A 22,442-nucleotide genomic window follows, 5' to 3' on the forward strand; every position below is an offset into this window, starting at 1 on the left:
ATTTCAAGGCATATTTTGTCTCGCCAATTCGGCGCGTCTACGTTTGCAGTGGCTGATGGGAAATGTAGTTCCACGAACACAAAGAACCCCGACCGTTCTGTTTATAGAAATGACAGAGACCGTTGAACGCAATAACACCATAACGACTGAGTAAAGCTGGGTGTGTCGGCTGTTTTCCTGGTGGGAATGCAGCACGGGAACCGTTTAACCGTCAGCTGTGATCGGTCTCTGGGACAGACGGGGGCAGCAGGAGACCGGAATCCGCGCGCCAACCTTCAGGCACGAGGAGCTGGGAAAGAAAAGACCACCGGCACGCGCACTCGTGGACGCGCACCGACACTAAATCCGCTAGAATACTAAAGCCGTCCCACACCAGGGAAAGATGACTGTTTTTAACCGTTTTAGCGAATAATAATACACGGACCAACCGTACGTGTTTTTTATACCCTGAAGCAAACTAATGAATTACTCCGTGGAAAGCGACTCGGTCATTTTGAAGGACTCTTATCCCGTGTTTTTTTGTCTTTTGGCAGAAGAAAGAGCTCCGCAGGGCTGTCGGGCCAGTGGGTCGCCAGGAGTTGGAACAACGACGAGCCTCCAGTAACACTTTTATTACTTTACAGCAACAGAAAATATTTTTTGGACGAATTTTAAATACTAGAAGACGTCTAAGTGATCCGTTGGTGTTTTCAGGCGTTAACAATGACCCGTGATGTGAGAAAGCGCGTTCAGTGGACCGTCCAGAACAGTGTCAAAGGCTAAGCTAGGTCTGAGAAAAGCCTTCATAGTCGTTATAACTAATGACACACATGGTCAGCCAAAGACCGACGCTGAATCCATACTTCTGTTAAAGTTGAATTCCTTCAGGAACTTTCCAGCAGAATAAACCACGATGTCGTTTTTTAATTTTCGTAAAATATTCAAATTGGGAGCGGAGAAGAAGAAGAAACAGTACGAGCACGTCCGCAGGGATGAAAACCCGGAGGAGATCTGGGAGATCATCGGTGAGCTGGGAGATGGAGCCTTTGGAAAAGTCTTCAAGGTAGGCATTTTGTGCTCCACCACCCATTCGTTGCTCTGTGCCACACGTCTCTTGCTCGGGTTTAATGATAATGTTTCCTTTGGAGTGTCTCGTGTTTTTCCCACTCGCATGAACTTTTGGTTCTGGGGGCACCCTGCCAGCAGCAGGGCCACCTCAGTCATTTCCACCCCCTACACCTGCTCTGTAACAGCCAGAGATGGTGTCAGGTAGAGTGCTGCTTTGATGCTCTTGTGCTGACAGGTTTCGGTTTGGATGTTTAGGTCCGTGGTTTGATTTGATCCTAGCTGGAGCCTCATTACCATGACAGACAGTAAATATTATCACACAGGAGTCCAACGCCAGGAAGTCTGCATGTTCTGTTTGCCCCCTTTGTTGCCGGATGCTATATTTGGAGACTTTTAAATAGTTGGATTTACCCAAGACTTCAGGCCAGTGTATCATACTTACGTTAAGCCTAATCTTCCTCCACATTCAGCCCCAGGGTTGCTAGTTTCCCAGCATTTCACCCGCAAGCCTTTCATCACTTATTTTGTCCTCATCTATATATTTCTATATGCTGTTGTGATATTTTAACTGTAAATTTCCAAACTTCCTTTTACAGGAGTTTGCAGGGATAATGGAAATTTGACCATGCCAAGTAATTCACCACCTTTTTTCCATCAGTCTGTTCTCACATGTATTGCACATTTAATATTATACACCTTTAAAGGGTATAAAGTCGCCACCCCTCCATAATCCAGGTTCTGTTGGAGGTCTTTTTCTGTCAGACACATCACCGTGGTCTCTAATACTGTAGGGTCCTGAGATATGACTAAAGCTGTGTCTTTTTTGATGGATTAAAGTCCTAAATGATCAGATTAGTTACGTTTGTTTTCTGTTGAAAGACAAACCAAAGAACTGTTGCATGTTTGTGCTGCACTTCAGAGTCGAGCTGCAGGAGATCCACAAATAGTAAACTGCAGTTTTATGTTTATACGTCTGGGCTTTGGGCCATCGCGGTTATGCATTACATCACCAGGGCAGTACCCACACTCTGATTCATAGAGCGATACGAGTTCTCCATTCTGAAGAATGGATTAGTATTAGTATATTGTAGGGGGTGCATCAGTGTTTGGCACTCAGGTCACCAGGAAGTGGCTGAATCCCATATCGCAACAGCGACTTCATCGAGAGCTTCCTGTCTGCAGAGAAGCCAAAACAAACAGGAGAATTTTCCACTTTGGCGAGACGTGTCACATCTTCTGCTGACACTTTCAGACCTGCAGCACAGCCCAGTGTTTGTTTGTTGGTTGTTGAGCCATTGATCTCAGTTTGAGGTATTTCTCTGAGGTCTGGGGTCAACAGCACTTCAGATCTAATATAAACCACCTCTGGCCTCCTGAGTCTTTAGGACAAGTGTCTAGAGGAGTGGAAAGTTACTTGTTCTCATAATTTCCAAAAATATTTTAATCTTACAGGCTCAGAACAAGCAGACGGGCGTCCTCGCTGCAGCCAAAGTTATTGACACAAAGACCGAGGAGGAGCTGGAGGACTACATGGTGGAGATTGACATCCTCGCCTCCTGCGAGCACCAAAACATTGTCAAACTGCTCGATGCTTTCTATTACGAGAGCAAACTGTGGGTGAGTAGAAGGATGTGCTGTGTGATCACTGTGTGACTGCCTGATGAGGGGGATTACGGGTCCAATACAAAGCTTGCAGAATCACAAATTAGAGACGGCTAGATGTCAGTGCAGCTTTTGGGACACACTGCTGCGTGCTGTCGGTGCGAGGCTCTTCCAGTATTCGCTGCTGTAGTTTTCTTATCAAAATGTGTGGCCAAAGTTCACACGAGCTGCCGAAACTAAGAGCCTAAAGTGCTGTTAATCATCATACTGGTTTATAATCCATCCGCTTATGATATGAGCTCATATTTAATGCCTTTGTTTTCTCCCCAGCTATTTATGTAACACAGATGAGTGTGTTTTGATGACATTTATAATTCAAGTGAAAAAAACCCATTTAGGTATTTTCACATCATAGAAGCTGATTTATGCATCGCTGTAAACACTGATGAGCTTTTCAGACGTGCTGGCAGCACACGTGACTGTAGCCTGAGGACTGAGGCCATGTTCCTGGATAAATGTGCTGCTTGTGAGGGGGACTCATAGCTTTCAGTCACATGACTGATGCAGAGTACTGGAGGGGGAAAATGTGCATTAGTATGACACTGGGAATCATCTGATTATCAGAGCCGATATTGTCTCTAGTTGTTTTAAGATTTCCTACGTCATTGGTGACGGCTGGATTGATGCTCAAATCGTTACATTGAAGGAAGCCTAGACTCACTGTTGGCTATCTGAAGTGATTAAAGTCAGGCAAACGTTAATAATCAGCTGTAGCTGATGGGTGTGCTTCTCTAACAGGTCTGCGTAGGTTCTCAGTCATCCAGGTCCTGGTAGTAAACTGGACTTCTTTACATTTCTTGAAAGAAGTCCTGTCGCTTTCTTTCCCAGCTTCTTAGACTCTCTGGCAGAGACAAAGACTGAACAAGAAATCCTCAGCATTAATAAGGGAACAACGATGGCATTGGCTACAAAGATACACTAGTAATGACAAATGAACAGCCAAGTTATCAGACAGCCTCAGACGAGCAGAGAACATTCAGGAAAAGGATGAAGAGAAACCCTCACTGCTAACTAAACTAGCATTCCAGTGGCTTTCAAATTGCAGAGCAAAGCAGGCGCACCACAAGTATAAACGCTGGAAGCTCTTACCTAGACTGCATCACAGGAACTGCACAAAGTCAGCACCGAAGTTTAAGTTAAGCTGCGTGTGTGCACGAGCGCAATAACCAATGCAAATTGGGTTACACTAAACAACGCTCTTTATTTATAGCACATAAGGCAACAACTTCACCAGAGCCACTGAAACACTGCAGCCTGCTGATGATGAACTCAGTCACTTGTCAGTTATTATGATTGTGTGTTTCCATTAACAGATGGTAGCTGTACTACAAGCACCTTTCCTCAGTATTGGTTCAGCCATGCTGCAGCTATTGTGGCTGCAGGCTCACCTCAGTCATTTGGGAGCTTTTCAAATCCAAATAAAATATTCAGACACGTCCCTGAGCTGCTGGAGCTTATATAGCCATACTCTAACAAACGTTTTTTGCACAAATCAAACAGACGTATGGGAAAAGGTAGCCTGCCACTTGCACCAAGCCTGAAATGTATAAGTTCATACTGAAACAGCTCAAGCACGTCTGATTTAAATCAGGAAATGTGAGTCTGCACTAACATTTCAAAGGAAGATTGGGCCTTCATGAGCGTTCGCGCTCACCTGTACATGTGAGCGTTCTGCCCTTTTCTTCCTTTTGTCCTGTGAACAAGAAGTGCCGCCTGATGGAGGCTGATGTCTGTCAGGTGCTGAACAGGTGCCACATTCATGCACAGAGGAGGTGCATGAATCATCCCACATTAACCCAGGAGGAGCTGGCAGGTGACGTTCTTGATAACTGCCTCGTGAATCGATGCCACCTGCTGACCTTTGTTTCTCTTTCACTGCGCTGTCTAAACTGAACACTTCCGAGGCTCTGCTTTGATTTCTGTGCCGCTTCCCGGCCTTGAACTTGCAGGTGAGATCACATCCTTCCTCTCTGTGCCACATGAATGGATTAGAAAGTATGCGGGTGCGCAGTTCTCCATGCATTCATGTATGTGTCAAATAAACAAATAGGAGAGGAAGCCACAGCCCTGGCCCACGATTCCTCTCTGCGCCGCCACGACTGTGAGGACCATTGTGTGATAGCGGAGCCACTAAAACAACAACACGCCTACAGAGAAACACGAGAACCGTGTGTGTGCGCGCACAAGACCGCTCTGATACTGGAGGCATTGTGTGTCCTGTGAGGGCTTTGTTTTGGGAAGTGGAGCAGTCTTGAAAAGCTCAGCTGTCTTGGAGGGCTATTCAAACTTTACGTTACAACCCGTCTTTTTTCCCCCTTCCTCTGTACTTCCTGAAAGATTTTCCATTTTTAACCTCGAGCTGAGCCTGTGTGAAAAGTTTGGGCCATAACCAACGGATCAACCACAAGTCGTTTCTCAATGGTTTCCAAAATTGCAGAAGTGCAGCATTACTTCCTCTTCTGTGGGTGTGGCGTTCAGCCAAATGTTCCCCAAATCTCCGCAGGTGTGTGAGTGAACGTCACACCACATGGCTGAGCTAAGCTCACAAAAGACGCTCCAGATGCTTTGTCTTACCTCCTGCACATCATCCTCATTGCTACCTGAGCCTCTGTGCCCAGAGATAATCCTGTTAGCAGAATGAGGTCTGGAAAGATAGCGATTAAGCAGGCTAGGTAGCAGCTGTGTGAAGCCTTTCCACAATGTGGCCCCAACTGGGCCAATCCTCTTACATCAGCAGCCATACTCAAAGCTCCTAAATGCCTTTAAGAGCTCAGAGTGTTTCATTCATGCAGGAGGCGGCGTTCATTCTCACAGTGGTTTCATCAGGGTACATGATGATGATGATGATGAGGAGGAGTAGGAGCTCTGCTGAGTGTTTTTAATGTGTACAGTGGATGTTCCAGTAATATTTCTCTGAGCCAGCGTCTGTTGGGCCATGAAGGTGTTCCTCAAAGTCATTTACAGTAAATGTAAAACTTTCAGTTTTATATGTAAGAATAAAATTGCTGTGACGTCTTCATATTTAAAAAAGAAGCCGCGTCCTGGGATTTAATAATGTTATAACTGTTAGTGTGCAATCCACCTTAACCAATAAACTATCTGAACGTCAAAGTGAATCAGTGAGGACGCAGAAGGAAATCTCATCTTCATCCTGTGTGAAGCTCAGAGATGATTAAGTGTGACCACCGCCCCGTTTAACCCGGGAGAGCGGCGAGGGCGTGGAAGTCTGAACCAGAACCAGGCTGGACCTGTTTCAGCACTGCTGGGAGCTGTTGGCATGAAGTTGATCACACAGAGGTGATCGTTGCCTCTTCACTTCACTTCAAACTCCTCACAACGGAGGAGGAAACTGTGAGGAGTGTGACATAAAGCAGAAATGCAGACTCCTCTTGGGATTGTTCACCTTTTACTTTAGAGGTGAACATTCTCTGCTCACACTTTTTCAAGTTTCATTGCAGCTTATCGTTAGTTTGCGATTATCAATGTGTTCCATGCAAACTCCAGACACCTGCTGGTAACCAGTGCAGTCACAGGGAGGTTTTTAGTGTAGCAGCCTCTTTGCAACAGCCAGCAAACCTTCTCCAACCAGTCACAGTGTTCCCAGACAGGCTTCGTTACAGTGACCGAGTCCTTCACCCTGACTACAGCTCCACCTCAGCTTCACAGGCGAACGTAGCTGTGAGTTGTGGAAATCCAGTCAAACTGCCCACCATACTTTTTGCTGGCCCTGGGCCATCGGCTCAATGTTTATTATGTGGACCCCTGATGAGAAGCTTCCAGAGCCTCACAGCAGATTTCAGAGGTGACCGGGTTCAACCGGAGCCTGCCGCCTCGTCAATGACCTGCACTCTGTTGGAGATGTTCTGCAGCACTGTCCTCGCTGCACATACTGGTACACCGTGTGCTTTACATAAACAAATGCATGTGTTCACACTTCTCTTTCCTCGTGTTGGCAGATACTCATCGAGTTCTGTGCAGGAGGGGCCGTGGATGCTGTTATGCTCGGTGAGTCAGCATTCCCACGTTGCACACGGGTTATAACATTAAAGAAAGCTACTCTCATGGCAGCGCTAACCAGCTAAGGGAAAAGAGCCAGTTTTAAACTTGAGACATTTCTCAGCAGGCCACCCACATGTTACAGCGTTCTTCTCCAAGACACTAAATGCAACTTTAGCCCTCATTACCACCTATGATTAGGTTGCATTAGTATGTGAGGAATTGTAAGTGTGCTTTCATGTGACTCCCTCACCCTTTCCCCGCAGAGCTGGAGAGACCCCTGACAGAGCCTCAGATCAGGGTGGTGTGTAGGCAGACTCTGCAGGCGCTCGTCTACCTCCACGAAAACAAAATCATCCACAGAGACCTGAAAGCCGGCAACATCCTCCTCACGCTGGACGGTGACGTCAAGCTGGGTAAGGGCCAAGTGACACCCAGCTGTTAACAACAACAGTCCAGGATCGAGACTCTGACTCAGACCCTCAGTTCACGGATGTTTAAAATGGAGAGGGAGAAACCTAAGAACTGAATTTGTGCTTGTTTCTCATGAGAAATCATCAGTTCAGTCTGACATAGATGAACCAGCATGAAAACTGTTGTTTTTTATGGCATCATCTAGATTTTTCCTCTTTTTAATCTTTCTAATACAAGAATCTTGGATGATCACGTGACTTGTCTCATGACTCTGTGCAGCTTGTTCTAACAGTTTTTCCAGAAACACAAATATTTGCTAGAAATTTGACCTGATTTTTTTTCTGCCGGTAACGACATGATGACCTTGTGTCTCTGGAGGGAGGAGAGATGGTCACAACTAAAGGGAGATTTGTTTAAACTCCTTCGATCCTGCTGGTGCTTTGAGCTTCATTGCTAATGTGGTTTTATCTTTATGATTCAGAGAGAGGCACAGCTCCATCCAGATGTTTCGTTGAATATCTTCTGGCTTTTAGTATCTTCTTGTATTGTCGATGATGATGATGGAGGGAGTAATGATGTTGGTCGACTCCCACGTCAGGAAGGTGTATTTGGGCCGTTCCCATCAGCGTTACGCTGACATCAGTAATATGATCAATGCAATGACAGGCTGATGGTTACTCACCATGCTGTGGGAATATTCTTCAAACGCTTTGATTTGTTCTCATGCCGAGTCAGATTAACTTGTCAGGGACTGTTTTAAGCCTCATTGACTTCTCATTTTAACTGTCAGCTGTAGTTTGGCTGCACAGCAAAGGTCAGCTAGTAAACACCCATACACACCACTCACAACACACCACATACACACTAACAGAAGAGTGTGTGCAAAAGTTGTTAGTCTGCGATAAAGACTGTGCCTGGTTCAGTTCTTTCACACTCCTGTCCAAGCTCAGACTCTTCAACATGTTATATAACAGTTTCACAGGTGTGTGTGTGTGTGTGTGTGTGTGTGTGTGTGTGTGTGTGTGTGTGTGTGTGTGTGTGTGTGTGTGTGTGTGTCTGTGTGAGCGTGTGTGTCTGTGTGAGCGTGTGTGTTTTTAAGCGTGTATTCATATCTTTGTGGGGACCAAAAATTGGAAAGCCTTTGTAACAGCAGAGCTGCTCAGCGTCTGGGCCGACATCCTCAGCAGATGCAGCGCTGACGCTTACTTACACGGGGATGAGTCACTGGGGAAATGACACACAGCAAGCATTTTGTCCAGTGACATAACACACACAGAGGTGCCTGTGCATCTGCCTGCTGGGACGCAGATGAGCGTGACTCACTCATGATACAAAGAATGATGCCTTCATGCACGTGTAGCTGCAGGATGAGGTTTTATGTCGTGTTCATGCCCAGAAATCTGTGATTGAACCTCTCAGGACCCGTTTTCCGTTTTGAACATTTGGATTTTGAGGCTGCATTTGGAAAATAAGTGATGACAGTGACATTCCTCTGGCTAATTTCTGGTTTTGCTTGAATCACATGACTTCCAGCGGACTTCGGTGTGTCTGCCAAGAACACCAAAACACTCCAGAGAAGAGACTCTTTCATTGGAACGCCGTACTGGTGAGTCAAATGTAAAACAAAAAAGCTTTTGCTTATAAAAACTGAAACACACGCATCAGCGCTAAAAAGAGGGGAGCTCAGATTTCTTTTCTTCTTGTGTCTAACTCCAGGATGGCTCCAGAGGTGGTGATGTGCGAGACATCCAAGGACCGTCCGTACGACTACAAGGCTGACATCTGGTCCCTCGGGGTCACCCTGATCGAGATGGCACAGGTTGAGCCGCCAAACCATGAGATGAACCCCATGAGAGTTCTGCTGAAAATAGCCAAGGCCGATCCTCCGACGCTGATGCAGCCGTCACGCTGGTAAAACACAACTTTGCTTCTTACTTCCTGCACATCTTCTTTATTTATGTTGTTGGATTTTTTTTACTGCTACCACAAAACCATAACCATATTATTTCTTAAAGTACACACACACACACACACACACTTAAATAAATAAATTCACAACTGTAGAAACCAAAATTATTTTTGGGTCAGGCTGTAAATGTGAACTTCTGCTGTAAATCTGGAGTCTGCATCATTTTATGACTTCCACCTTTAGGTCTCCAGAATTTAGCGATTTCCTGAAGCGCTGCCTGGACAAGAACATCGACAACAGATGGAGTGCGATGCAGCTTCTGCAGGTACCTTTGTTTCAAACATCTCTCCAGCTAAACCCCTGAGCACTTGTTTTCTTTTCCTTAAGCCCCACACCTGGACACTCCCCAACCCCTACCCACGGCCCACCTGCCGTTAGAGCGTAAGCTGGCCGGCATCTGTTTACCTGCTCAGCGTCGGACTGACTGTCCCAGCGAGGCTCATCCCCGTGTGCTTGAGCTGACGTCAGCAGAGCGGGCTTTTCTTTTTCCAAAGGGTTTAAGGTGCTCGGCCACGTCTGAGCCACTTACTCACAGAGAGGACACGTCGGTACACACCGGAGCACGCCGAGGCTAACGGATTGTTCTGTGCGGACGAAGAGCTCAATGGGCTTAAAAATAGAAAATAGCGGTCTGCCGCCGATGAAGGTTTTGATATCAAAGAAGTTACATATTCTCAGGCCGGCGATCGAATATGTGCAGCAGGTTTCTAAGTTGAAGAAGGTGAGCTGTAGCGTTTCTCTCTGAACAGCGTGCTGATCTGTTTGTTGGTTTTTGCGCTCGGACCGCAAGAAAGAAGAAGGGTGAAGAGTAAAAGCTGAAATGGTTATTTCAGGTTGTTTTGATGTACTGTGAAGAGTTTGCATCTCGGTCGGCAGTTAAATTTTACCACAACATGTTCCCCCCACTGGGTGCTTCTTTTTTAAATAGTCTTTATTTCCTGTTGTGTTGTTTTTCTTTCTCTTACGAGCAGCATTCATTCGTGTCCAGTGTGGCGGACAGTAGGCCACTGAGGGAGCTGATCGCTGAGGCGAAGGCTGAGGTCACCGAGGAGATAGAAGAGCACAAAGAAGAAGAGGAGGAGGAAGAGACAGAGGCACGTCTGGTGAGTGGATATGGAACCTGTGCTGCACTACTGTGAATCTGTGTGTTTGTAGGTGTGACAAATACGTGAAGCTTAATGCCAGAAAAGAGCTTCCTGCTGTTTCATTTCTTAACTTACAGCTGCACCTGCAGCTTATTTCAGTTATAAACCAGTGATTGATCTACAGCTTGCATGAAGTGCCTTACTTGCCTTACTTACTTTTTGGTGTTAGTCTGTCTGCACAATCACACCGACTGTGGAGGAGAATCTGCAACGTTGTCTAATGCAGCCAGGATTTTAGTTTATAAGGAGAACGGTCACAGTGAGTTCCAACACAGTAATTTGTCTCCATTTCCTCCTCCTCCTCTTCTTTAGGGTCATAAACGCGCTCCTTCTGATGTCAGCGTCGGCAGTTCTGAGGATGAGAAGCTCCCCCTCTCTCCCTCCAGCTTGGAATCAGTCCCTGAGAAGGCGGAGCCAATTCTTCCTTTGCCCATACCTGCTGATCTCCCTGTGGCCAACCACGTGGTGAGCACCAGCTTCGTAGAGGAACCTGCTGCTCCTGCTCCTACTCCCACTGCAGCAGAGCCTGCAGAGGAGGCATTAAACACTCCAGTTAAGGATGAAGAGGCAGAAAAGAAGCCGGTAGAGGAAGAAGTTCCAGAAGTTCCTCTGGCTGATATCACCCCACCAGAGTCTGAGCCGGAGACACCTGCTAAGGAACTACAGCAGCTGGAACTAGCTGTGGAGGATGAGAAGGAGGTGGACACAGCTGAGGATGAGGAGCGCTCACAGGTCACTGAAGCTTCTCAGGAGGAAAAGACGCCCATCACAGAGGAAGCAAACACTCCAGCAGAGAAGGAAGAGGAGGAGGAAGATCGGTACAAGCATCTAAAAGTGACTCTGACACTACCAGATCAAGATAACGCTGTCCTGAAGGAGGAGGATGGAGAGAAGCCCACAGAGAAGGATGAGAAGACGATGCCAGACAGAGCGAAGGACAACAAAGAGAGAGATTCTGATTCTGGAAACAGCTCAGCTGCAGATAACAGCAGCGTAGACCTGAATCTGTCCATCTCAAGCTTCCTGTCCAAAGCAAAAGAGGCTGGATCTGTTTCCATACAGGTAACGCACACAGTCCACACACTCGCAACGACAAAATGTCACAGAGGCATCTAAAAACTCGCCTCTGGGGTCTTTCAGGACACCAAGCGGCAGAAGAAGACGCTGAAGAAGACTCGCAAATTCATTGTGGATGGAGTGGAAGTTAGCGTCACGACATCAAAGATCATCACAGACAATGACACCAAGAACGAGGAGATGAGATTCCTCAGGTAGTCCCTGCTTTTGCATAAACGGCAGGCGCCACTTCAATGCAAATATTATGAAAATGAGTCATACAGGCAGCTTAGAGCACAACCCGACTGTGTCACGCTAAAAAATGACACGTGATTAACATCCTCCCTCCTCCTCAGGCGACAGGAGCTGAGGGAGCTGCGTCTCCTGCAGAAGGAGGAGCAGAGGGCCCAGCAGCAGCTCAGCAACAAGCTGCAGCAGCAGAAGGAGCAGATCTACCGACGCTTCGAGCAGGAGACCACGGTCAGTCTCTCGTAGGCCGATTGTTATTCATCCCTGTCTCTCTTCCACAGCATGTCTTTATCCTGTCTTCCTTCTCTCACCACAACCAGCAGATGGCCCCGCCCCTCCCTGAGCCTGGTTCTGCTGCAGGTTTCTTCCTGTTAAAAGGGAGTTTTTCCTTCCCACTGTCGCCAAAGTGCTGCTCATAGGGGTCATATGATTGTTGGGTTTTCTCTGCATGTATTATTGTAGGGGCTGCCTTACAGTATAAAGCACTTTGAGGCGACTGTTGCGATTTGGTGCTGTAGAAATAAAATAACTGAATCTAATTTGCATTTAAACGTGATATAACTATAAGAAAAGCCGTTAAAGTTTAGGCCTCATCTGACCAAGCACGCTGATGAGTTCTCCATAAAGAGGAAGGATTTCCTGCATCAGTGTTTCAGAAACTGTCTTTACTGTTTGAACGCTCACATTTTACAGCCTCACACCTGCAGTCGTGCTTGGACGTCGGTTTGCCTGATAACCTGCATACGCTCGCTTTATGCGCCGAACAGCTCAGTGATGATTAATGTTTTAAGGTCCAGAGTTTTGAATGAAAAGGTGAAATATGTGGTGTGTGAGCAGAACAGATACTCCTCACGCTCTGCAGAGGAATCTGGATCTTTTTGCAGAGCTCTCCTTGCATCTCATCACCGTTTCTCCTGTATGTTTAAAATCCAGCTCATTGTGTGGTGAAGTCAAATTTAGCTTTTTTTTATAGTCAGCATAGAAAATATTCAAATGAGTCACGATTTGTCGCACACTATTGGCCTGTGTTAGACCTGTGTTCCTCTGTGAAGGCCACCCGGCCTGTTTATGGGGCAATAACACAGAACCTGCAAAGCTTGTTTCCCTTCCTGTGAAGGTGCTGCAGGAAAAGCTCAGTTCACTGCTGGAAGTGTTGCACCTGATAGTCTTTTGTTTTTTTATCTGATGCAGATACTATTGCAGGTTTAGTAAGTAATATATACGCTCACGTTTGGATTCTCCATCTGAGGTGACTGGTTCCCGTCTGTCCTCCAGAGTAAGAAGCGACAGTACGACCAGGAGGTGGAGAACCTGGAGCGGCAGCAGAAGCAGACGATTGAGAGGCTGGAGCAGGAGCACACCAGCCGGCTCAGAGACGAGGCCAAACGCATCAAAGGCGAGCAGGAGAAGGAACTCGCCAAGTACCAGAACGTGCTGAAGAACCGCAAGAAAGAGGTTAGACGCGTCTGCGTGCCTTTCACCTCCACACGTAGCCCTCAGAAGGACGGGATAGCTTTCTATTTATAGTAGCTTGTTTTGACATTTGCAACCCACCCCATCCCCCACCCGCACACACACCCACTTCTCTGATCTGTCTTATAACAGCTTGCGTAACCTGCGTTTATCTTGGTGAGGGTTAACTCGGTCTACGCTGCCACCTCTCATTTACTTTCTCATCGAGTCCTAAACTACCCGCAGCTTTTTCTAATTTTATTTCCATGTGCTCCTCGCAGCTGGAGTTTCTCCAAAGGGTTGTGAAACAGCTTAAAGACAATATTATCCAACCCCGTCTGTGGAGTTTGAAATCTTAAAAGCTGTTTTGAACTTGACCTTGTTCTTCAAAGTAAAAAAAGTAACAGGAAGTTGATATCTGACTTTCGTCTTTGAAATCCTGAGCCTGCTGTACCTGACACGGGTTCAGAGTGCTGCGATCCACAGGGAGCGGCTCACGGTGTGATTCAGTCCTTTCAGATGTCCTCGTGTACGTTGTGCAGGATGTGAACATTGCTCTGTGTCACTGAGGCCTCCTCAGATCATTTCTGGACTTTCATCTTATAATATTTAAATAAAACTCGACTGAAACTGTTTGGAAAAGCAAATCAGGCAAAGATACTTGTTGTAAATTCCTGTATTTAAAGAACGTTTTAAATCTTCTAAAATGACTCCAATCATCTGAACGTGATGAAACGACGGCTATGACTCAAAGTCCAAAGTTCAGCTGCGGCTGGACTGGACTTTAGTCTGTGCTAACGCTTCCATCACAGGACGGTGCACCAAGTCACGTCCTGCAGACAACATACAGAACTGATGTCATGCAAGACGCTGGCCATGTTTTTAGCTAACCTGAGCGTAACAGGCGTGCAGTCACTTAATGATTAGTGATAAGTAACACAGTAATAATGTGTTAAAAAAATGTAATTCAGTTAAAAATGAACCAGGAGGCATCAGCACGGTGGAAAGTAGGGCTGGGTGTCGTCACTGATTTCTAGAATCGATTCGATTTGAATCTGGGAAATTTTGCCTCACACAGTCAGAAATATTATAATTCAGATCATGCATCAGTACATTTCCATATTTTTATATTTATAAAAAGAAAACTGACACTTGTGAAACTTTGTCAAAGGTGTGAGCATCACAGCGAGGCCTTTGTGTCAAAGCAGCTGCGGATAAAACACAGAAAAACATGAAGGAGATTTTCCTGGTCTGGGATTTATACAAATATTCTGCAGTAGATCAGAAACGAAAGAAAACCATGAATCAACACATGAACATTACCTGATGCTGCTGAAGTGAAGCAGAGCAAAGTTACAGACGTTTGATTAGAGACAGTGTTTTGCAATTTTGGATAATTTTAAAAAGGAAAAGGAAAAAACGTCGGCCGACAGCCTGTAAACAGGTAGACTTGTGCGTAACAAGCAAGCGAATAATGAAGAAAACAGATTTTTAGACTGGAAACTTTTGTTGAAGTACAGAGAGCGAGCGAGCTGTGCATGAGTGTGATTTTTATCATGGTGGAACTAAAAACCTGCAGCTCAGCGCAAAAAGGGCGTGAACACAAAGCACGGAGCCGCCGAAACATCAGAATCAGCGAGCTGTCGGCTTTCAGCCCCGAGCGTGTCCGTGCCGTCGGGTGAGGAAGTCACATCTCACTGATTCTGATCCGTCGGCGGCTCCGCATTTTGTCTGTGCAGAATCCGTGTTCCTGCTCTCATTTACTGTTTTAGCTGTTTGGTGAAATTTTGTGAGGTTTAACCTGAGATTCTGGCGTTTCAGGCAAAATTATTTATATTGAAAAATCGATTCAGGATTTTAATGAATCGATTTCACGTTATCCAAGCTAGAATCGATTTAATCGATAATCAAAACCACCCCTAGTGGAAAGGTCCAGTTTAGTGACTCCAGTTAGCAAAGCAGACAATCGTCAGCACCAGCCAGACGTCGCAGCTCTGTGTCTTTCAGAGCAGGACGAAGAAGAGCTACTCGAAGTTGTGAAACAGCAGAGAAACGAACTCTAACTGGAAACACGAAAAACTAGACTTCAGGGAAAAACAGCTGGAACCGATTATGTGATGTGCACGTAAAAGTGTCATACACAGGAAACGGCACTAACAAGCCCTTCTTTCATCTCGATCAGAATTAAAACTTCACATAATTATTTTATTCGTTTAGAGCGAGCAAACTGGAACAAACACATGAAATAAAATCACTCTGGTGTCATTGCAGTCCACTGTATGGATAAAGACATAAATATGTCTGCTCTGTTTTCTTTAAGAGCAGCTCATTTTCAAACGTTTGTGTGTCACCGTGCTGGAGTCAAAGATCATCTCCTCTCTGTTCACCGGGCCAAGTAGGTCAGATTAATGTGACAGGCAGGTGAAATGTCCTCTAAGGACAGCTGCAAGTGTCTGGTTCATCGGTTCAAACCACACTTAGCCTGTGACAGAGACACACACGTGCGGTGTATTTATATCCTTGTGGGGACATCTCATTGACATAATGCTTTCCCTGGCCGCTGACCCTAACCATTAAAAATGAATGCCCGACCCCGACCCTGACCCTGACCCTACACCTAACCATAACCTCATTGTAACCCTGACACTAAAAGGCCTTCAAACTTGTGAGGCTCGAGGGCTGTTTGTCCCCACAAGTATAGTAAAATACCAATTTTTGGTCCCAATGAAGATGTTAATACCCGTCCACACACACACACACACACACACACACACACACACACACACACACACACACACACTGTCATGTGTGAATGTGAAGTTCCCTATTTAAGTCGTCCAGGGCGTTTGGATGATGATCACATGATCTGTGATTTGCTGACATCATTTCTAATCTGGCTCATCCAGGAACAGGAGTTTCTGCAGAAGCAGCAGCAGGACCTGGACAGCGCCCTGAAGAAGATCATCCAGCAGCACAAACACGAGCTCGCCACCATCGAGAGAGACTGCCTCAACCACAAGCAGCAGCTGCTCCGAGGTAAACGTTCGGAGACAGATCACCATCTAAGGATGGACTTTAAAACGGAAAAACAGTTTTAGTCTTTTCCAACGCGGTCTGCTTGTCTGAGTCATGTGCACAGTGTTAAATTCGTCCCACCCGCAACAAATACTTCCTGTTTTATGATGATAAGCACAACTAAACGTAGTACTTAAACTTAACTAAGCAGATTACGTCTGGGTTTGAGTTCCCAGATGGTTTGGATTTCCGTGATAACGGCAGAAATCACTCGTATGGCTGAGCCTTGAAGGTCTCACTGCGACCATAAGCTGCACCCCCCCCCAACAGTGTTTTTCTAGTTTTTATGACTGTTTATAAAATAAACCCGACTCAAGAAAGATGAATGTTAGTATTATATAACAAAGAGCATTCCTCCCCTGAGATGGTTCCTGCTGTGCCGACACTGTAAACCGCACTCAGACTGATGTTAGCAGCTGTTTTCACCTCAGAACATAAAAACTGAGGTTTCTGACCGTCACCCCTTCCAGTCGGAGCGAGGTGGACGGCTGCCCGTTGGCACAGACTGGGACTTAATCCCATGATTAATATTCCAGGAGCGGCACAAATAACACTTCTCAGAAATGCAGGTCACGGGAGGCTGCAGCTGTGCTTCAGGAGCTCAGGACGAGCTCCGGCTGGCAGCAGAGGTCAAATGTGAACCGTCATTAGTAAAGTTAACGCTGAGGTCTGGAGCCTTTTTCTCTAAGAAGGACAGATCTGGAGCTGCTTATGTAGTGAAGACGTTCAGCCTGTGAACGCTTCCTCTGTGCACTGCTTCAGCTTTGTCTTTTGATCTGTGTCTGCGTACAGCACGGGAGGCCGCCATGTGGGAGCTGGAAGAGCGCCATCTGCAGGAGAAACACCAGCTGCTCAAACAGCAGCTCAAAGACCAGTACTTCATGCAGAGGCATCAGCTGCTGAAGAGACACGAGAAGGTACGGCGTGGATGCTGCTGCTGGTTCAGTTTGTTAGGTGACCTCAGACGTGCACGGAGAAACATCGTCCACCTTAAAAGGACGAAAATCTGTCAGGTTCTCCTGATTGAGTCACTTTTTAGTTATTTGATGTTTTTTCATTTAGGTCGAGAAGCTAAAGTGTTTGACTCGAGCTTTGTGTAAGAAAAACTGATGATTTAACACCGTTATTAGGAAAAAGGAATAAAGGAGGACAGATGCTTCCTGGGGCTAGTCAGGCTCCTCTTGTGGGGGTAACCTCCGCCTTCACTGGACGTTTGCATCAAACCCACACGACAGATTTACTAACCAAAGTCATCCATCCATTCTCTTCCGCTTATCTTGTCAGGGTCACGGGGGGGTGGAGCCTGTCCAGCTGTCTTAGTGCGAGAGGCAGGGTCACCAGTCTGTCACAGGGCTCACGCACACAGACAAACATTTGTACTTATGGGCAATTTAGAGTCACCAGTTAACCTAACCCCACTAACTCCACACACAAAGACCTCAGTCTGATGGTGGGATTGAAGGACCCTCGTGCTAACCACTGTGCCACTGTAACCACAGCCGGTCCTTCAGCTTGTTCTCGAACCCCGAGAGTTTTACTTCTACTCGGATCCCGTTGATTCTCTTTTAGTCGATACGAGCTGCATCTAAGGTCAAGGTCCAATTTGTTTATATAGCACATTTCAAACAGCCGATGCTGCACAAAGTGCTTAACAATATGAAAATGGCATTAACGTGTGAGGCTGTATCACCACGAGATTTGAGAGTAGTCCGTGGGATGGACAGGATGAAGAGCGAGTCAGTTTAACACTGCGCTCCCTTAGAGACTAAATGTCCAGCTTCTGAAATTCTGCTGAAGGTCACAACAAAACTTCACAGACACCGAGTGGCTCTTCCCACTAAATCCAGTGATTTCTAAACTCTGGCCTTTTGAACACATCAAATCCTCTGAACATCCTGTTCAGCTCTGTTAGAAGCTGAGTCGCTGGAGTGAGTGTAGGATTGTTCTTGAGCCAACTGCTGACGTCCTGCTGAACCCGTCGTGACTTTATCCAGCCTGTTCCTCTCTTCTCTTTGTGCTTCCTCTCAAACTTTTCCAGCCAACTTTACTGAAAGATGCACAAAACTGTCGTCTTTCTTGTTGCTACGTTTTATTCTATCTGAATGAAAACCCTCATGAATGTGTTTCACGTCGACCGTACAGGAGATGGAGCAGATGCAGCGCTACAACCAGCGTCTGATCGAGGAGATGAAGAACAAGCAGACGCAGGAGAAAGCCCGACTGCCCAAGATCCAGCGCAGCGAAGCCAAAACCCGCATGGCCATGTTCAAGAAGAGCCTCCGCATCACCGGAGCCATCATCAGCCCCGAGCAGGAGAGGGAGAAGGTCAAACAGGTGAGCCGCCGCCTTCAGCTCGGAGAGTGAAACGTTCCCTCAAAGAATTCCAGCCTTTAGTCAATAATCGCGTCTCCAGTTCGCAGCTCAGGAAGAGAAGAGGCAGAAGAACGAGCGGCTGCACCAACAGCAGAAGCACGAAAACCAGATGAGAGACCTGCAGCTCCAGTGTGACGCCAACATCCGCGAGCTGCAGCAGCTGCAGGTCAGCTCCGGTAACCACGCCAAAGTCCCGTTTGACAAAAGACTGCAGTAAAATAACGTAACTCTGTTTTTGCTTCAGAACGAGAAGTGCCACCTGCTGATCGAACACGAGACCCAGAAGCTGAAGGAGCTGGACGAGGAGCACAGCCTGGAGCTGAAGGAGTGGAGGGAGAAACTGCGACCCAGGAAGAAGGTAACAAAACAAAACTGAAACAAAAGGTTTTCTGGTGAACCGTTTGAACCTTCTGGGGTGGCGACATCACGGGCGATACGAGGAAAATCTAATATCGCAGTATTTTATTTGGCTATATCCTGATCCATGATATATATCATGAGCTGCTGCAGCTCGTATCACAGCTGGTTTACTCAAAGGTTTCTTTGGTGTGACGTTCACGTGCTGAGTTTAAAACACTCTTCATGTTGCAGTGCATGACTTTTCAGCCTCTGGAATAAATACTTGGCTCTGCTGCCTTTTGTGGCAACAGTTTTACGGCATGCTTTTCAAATGATTGCATTTTGTTCGACATCTGAAATCCAAACGACTCCTGATGTCGCCATGTTTGTCCCTGTGTGGAAGGATAAACACTGGGTAGAGCATTTTCCGGTCGGGAGAAACAAAACTCAGTGAAATCTGTGCAGACAGCTTAATATTTGCATGGCAACCTATTCTCAATATTTACAATGACGTCATTTTAACCATCGTTCGTGGAAAAACTCGCGATACATCGATTCGATATATCGCCCGGCCCTACACGTAGCGTCTAACAATGTGTTTAGGAAAGATTTAAAGGTGTGGACTGTGCGTCGTATCACCTCAGTCAGGTGACCCCACAGTTTACCTGAGGCTCATTACACGAAGGAAACTGAAGCATTTCCATGTGTGTGTGCTCTGCAGGCGCTGGAGGAGGAGTTCGCCAGGAAGCTGCAGGAACAGGAAGTGTTCTTCAAGATGAGCGGCGAGTCGGAGTGCCTTAATCCCTCCACCCAGACCCGCATCTCCAAGTTCTATCCGATCCCCAGCGTCCAGTCCACCGGCTTCTAGAGGACACGACGTCTGCACACACACGGACAAACGAACGGACGCACCGACGGAGACGGTGAAGACGGAGCCGTGCTGCCTTTGACCTTTGACCTCTGACAGACTTTTCCTCTGTTTTCTATCAGGATCCATTTGAAGGAGAGTTCGTGTGAAGTGCTCAGTCCAACCTTCCTGAAGTATTTTTCTAAACAGTGCAGTGCCTGCAGAGTCTCTGCATTTAAATTCAATTAGTTCCCAATTTTATTTGCTGCTCGACGTTTTTCCCATTTAGATTTTTGCACAAAGGAAATGATGAAAACTAGTTTCACCACTAAATCTGAATAAATAAGATCAGTAAGCATCACTTTTAAGTGATGATGAAGGAGAATGTATTGCAGATAAAAGAGGAGCCTCCTGTCGAAGGGCTGATGACGTTTGATGAACTCGTACATATCTGTGTGCTAGAACCTTAGCTCGTGATCTGATGCATGACTTTAATGCAGCGTTTAGGAACTTTTACTGCAGGTTTTTCTTCAGAATGCCTTCAGTCTTGAGCTCAAGACTATTAGTTGTTTAGGAACAAACCCTGTGAGGAGGGTGGAGACTGTTAGGAAGTCACTGTGGTGACAGGTGGAAAGCATTTACCCGTCAGCCGGGTCATTTTCCTTGTTGTTGTTTGTAGGAATGATATTCAGGGATAAAGAAGGAATACAAGCTGCAGTTTTTAAGACAAATAACCGGACGATGATGTGACAGGGCGATCTGATTTTAGGGTTAGAGCGAGCTTCCCTTCAGAGTCATCTCCTCGTGTTGCTCTGGATTATTTCTGCTTGTTTTAAAACGTTGATGGAAATCCCGTTTCCCCACAAACACTTCTGCTTCACACAGATTTGACTTTCACGTTCTCGCCTGTTTCTCAAATTATTTTCTTCCACATTCAGTGTTCGTCTCTCCTCCGCTATTGAGTTATTGAAGGATGCTTTCACAGAGCTCACCACCTGTCGTCCTCGGCAGGTTTGTTGATGGAGGCGCTTCACACCGGCACAGTGATACAAAGTGACTGCCACTGCTGTAGAAAATAGTCCCGAGGTGCACGAGGAGATGATCTCAACTGAGAGATCGGTCAAACCAAGTCACATGACTCCTTCACACCTCATATTTGCCTCGTCTGTATTTTTGCTGCCACACGCAGCTCAGCAGGTTCGGACTGTAACACTGTTTTAGCGACTAGCCTTAATGCTACAGACGTGGAGACCCTGCATACCTGTTGCGACTGCCTTTGAAGGAATTCTGAAGCTTATTAACAGTTATTGAGGAGGTGGGACGGCTCTTTATTAAAAAATGCACAACATGAGCTTTTTGCAGTTTTTTTATTATTATTATTATTAAATCTGATGTAATGTTATAAAAAAATTGGACCTGACTGGTTTAGGCCATCTCCTCCTCTGATTGGTTCATTTGATCATCTCATCTTCTTTGATTGGCTGTTATTAGTTAGTCAAAGGTGTTTCATATCATATGTACAAAAAAACTAAACTCGGTGAAGGAGTGCTGTGCACCTTTTACAAAACGGCCTCAGCAGTTATTTATGTACGAAAGCTGATCGTCCACCACAAACAGTTACAAAATTCTGGTTCTTAACTTCTGAATGTTGACTATAAAACAAACAAACAAAAACATCACATTTTATAACATGTATAGTTTTTAGAAGGCCTGTAGTGCTGATTTTCATTTTCATGTAAATAAACTTTTCTCTCTAACGTTGTGCTGTTTCGTTCTTTATATGGATCCCAAGACTTGAACCACAAAACTCCAAAAAACAAAATACTCGTTGGTCTGATGAGTAAAAAATGAAATGGTAAAGTTACCACTGAACACCGTCACAGATGACATGATTCAATACGACGTCCCTGATTTCATGTGTTTCATGTTCAAAACACATTTACAGTTAAAACACCAGCGAAACTACTTTCAGCAGCTCAGGCGTCAAACACCAGCATTCCTCTTCCTCCTTTTACTCGTCACTGCGAATTCTCCTGAAACAGCAGAAAACCTTCAGTTACGTTTTTTACTGTAAAGTCACTGACAGAAAATCGTTCCCACAAAAACATTTCAGTCAAAATTCTGCGTTTTTCACAGACTGTGGAAAGAAAAACAAACAGTTCTGGGTGTAGAGGTTTAGACATCTGCTTGTCTAGCAAAAGGTCGCTGGCGTTATTCCAGCAGGAGACACAAATGCCTTCGAGGTTGAGTCAGGAAAGTCTGCTGACTCAAACATGAAGCGTGTTGAGCCTGCATTCTCTCAAACGACCAGCAGGGGCCGACTCGTCTAGCTGCAAACAATCAGCCTCCAGAGAAGAAAAGTTCAGCTACCACTGAAATGCCAAATAAGCTGCATTAAAAAGCATGTTTGTGGCTTTTTGTTATGTTAGAGTACCAACCAGTGGCTGATGAAGACTATGCTGAACATTTACACACAGCTTATTGCTGCAGAAGCAAAGGTTCGCAGTAACGACTGCATTCAGTGAACATTGTTACCAGTTTGACAGTTTGTTACCCCGAGGGCGTGTCGAGTCCCGCCCTTTCTCAGACTCCTCCCTCACTGACAGCCGTCAGCTCGAGGCTTCATATCAGGGCTTTACTGCATTACCATGCTGCCTACGTCCTGTTTGCTCACTTTGATGAGCTGTTTAGTTGCGTTTAAGAGAAGTGAGCACTTTGCCAGTTTTGGTGAAGTAGCTACAGAAATGTCAACAACATCAGAAGAGTCTGGATGGATGAACAGCACAACAGGCCAGAGGAAAACCTTTAACTGTTCTTT

The 22,442-nt window shown here is 45.9% G+C and overlaps 2 protein-coding genes across 9 annotated transcripts in view; one reads left to right on the forward strand and one right to left on the reverse strand.

Moving 5' to 3' along the window:
• LOC147328605 (STE20-like serine/threonine-protein kinase) lies at window positions 1-21,381 on the forward strand. Of its 2 annotated transcripts, XM_086297106.1 has the most exons (19): window positions 1-429; window positions 534-1,042; window positions 2,500-2,664; window positions 6,666-6,714; window positions 6,972-7,121; window positions 8,653-8,725; window positions 8,836-9,030; window positions 9,272-9,353; window positions 10,060-10,191; window positions 10,546-11,295; window positions 11,374-11,504; window positions 11,646-11,769; window positions 12,814-12,993; window positions 15,897-16,026; window positions 16,858-16,982; window positions 18,208-18,399; window positions 18,479-18,604; window positions 18,683-18,796; window positions 19,499-21,381. In XM_086297106.1, the coding sequence occupies exons 2-19, from the start codon at window positions 893-895 to the stop codon at window positions 19,643-19,645; spliced, it is 3,015 nt and encodes a 1,004-aa protein (XP_086153232.1). In that variant the 5' UTR covers window positions 1-429; window positions 534-892; the 3' UTR covers window positions 19,646-21,381. The 2 variants fall into 2 exon arrangements, with proteins under 2 accessions (XP_086153232.1, XP_086153231.1); XM_086297105.1 differs by having other exon boundaries at window positions 1-1,042.
• LOC147328606 (uncharacterized) overlaps window positions 20,975-22,442 on the reverse strand; it is a 23,664-nt gene continuing 22,196 nt past the window's right edge. For all 7 annotated transcript variants that reach the window (XM_086297101.1, XM_086297100.1, XM_086297099.1 and 4 more), the window contains one exon: window positions 20,975-21,657. In XM_086297101.1, coding sequence (XP_086153227.1) covers window positions 21,608-21,657 — 50 coding nt within the window. In that variant the 3' untranslated portion in view covers window positions 20,975-21,607. The remainder of the gene's footprint in view (window positions 21,658-22,442) is intronic.

The sequence above is a fragment of the Aulonocara sp. 'chitande type north' Nkhata Bay genome, linkage group LG6 (assembly GCF_057382095.1).
Source record: "Aulonocara sp. 'chitande type north' Nkhata Bay isolate Kocher_YH1m ecotype deep benthic linkage group LG6, A_spYH_male_GT1.1, whole genome shotgun sequence".
In the NCBI taxonomy this organism is placed as follows: Eukaryota; Metazoa; Chordata; class Actinopteri; order Cichliformes; family Cichlidae; genus Aulonocara; species Aulonocara sp. 'chitande type north' Nkhata Bay.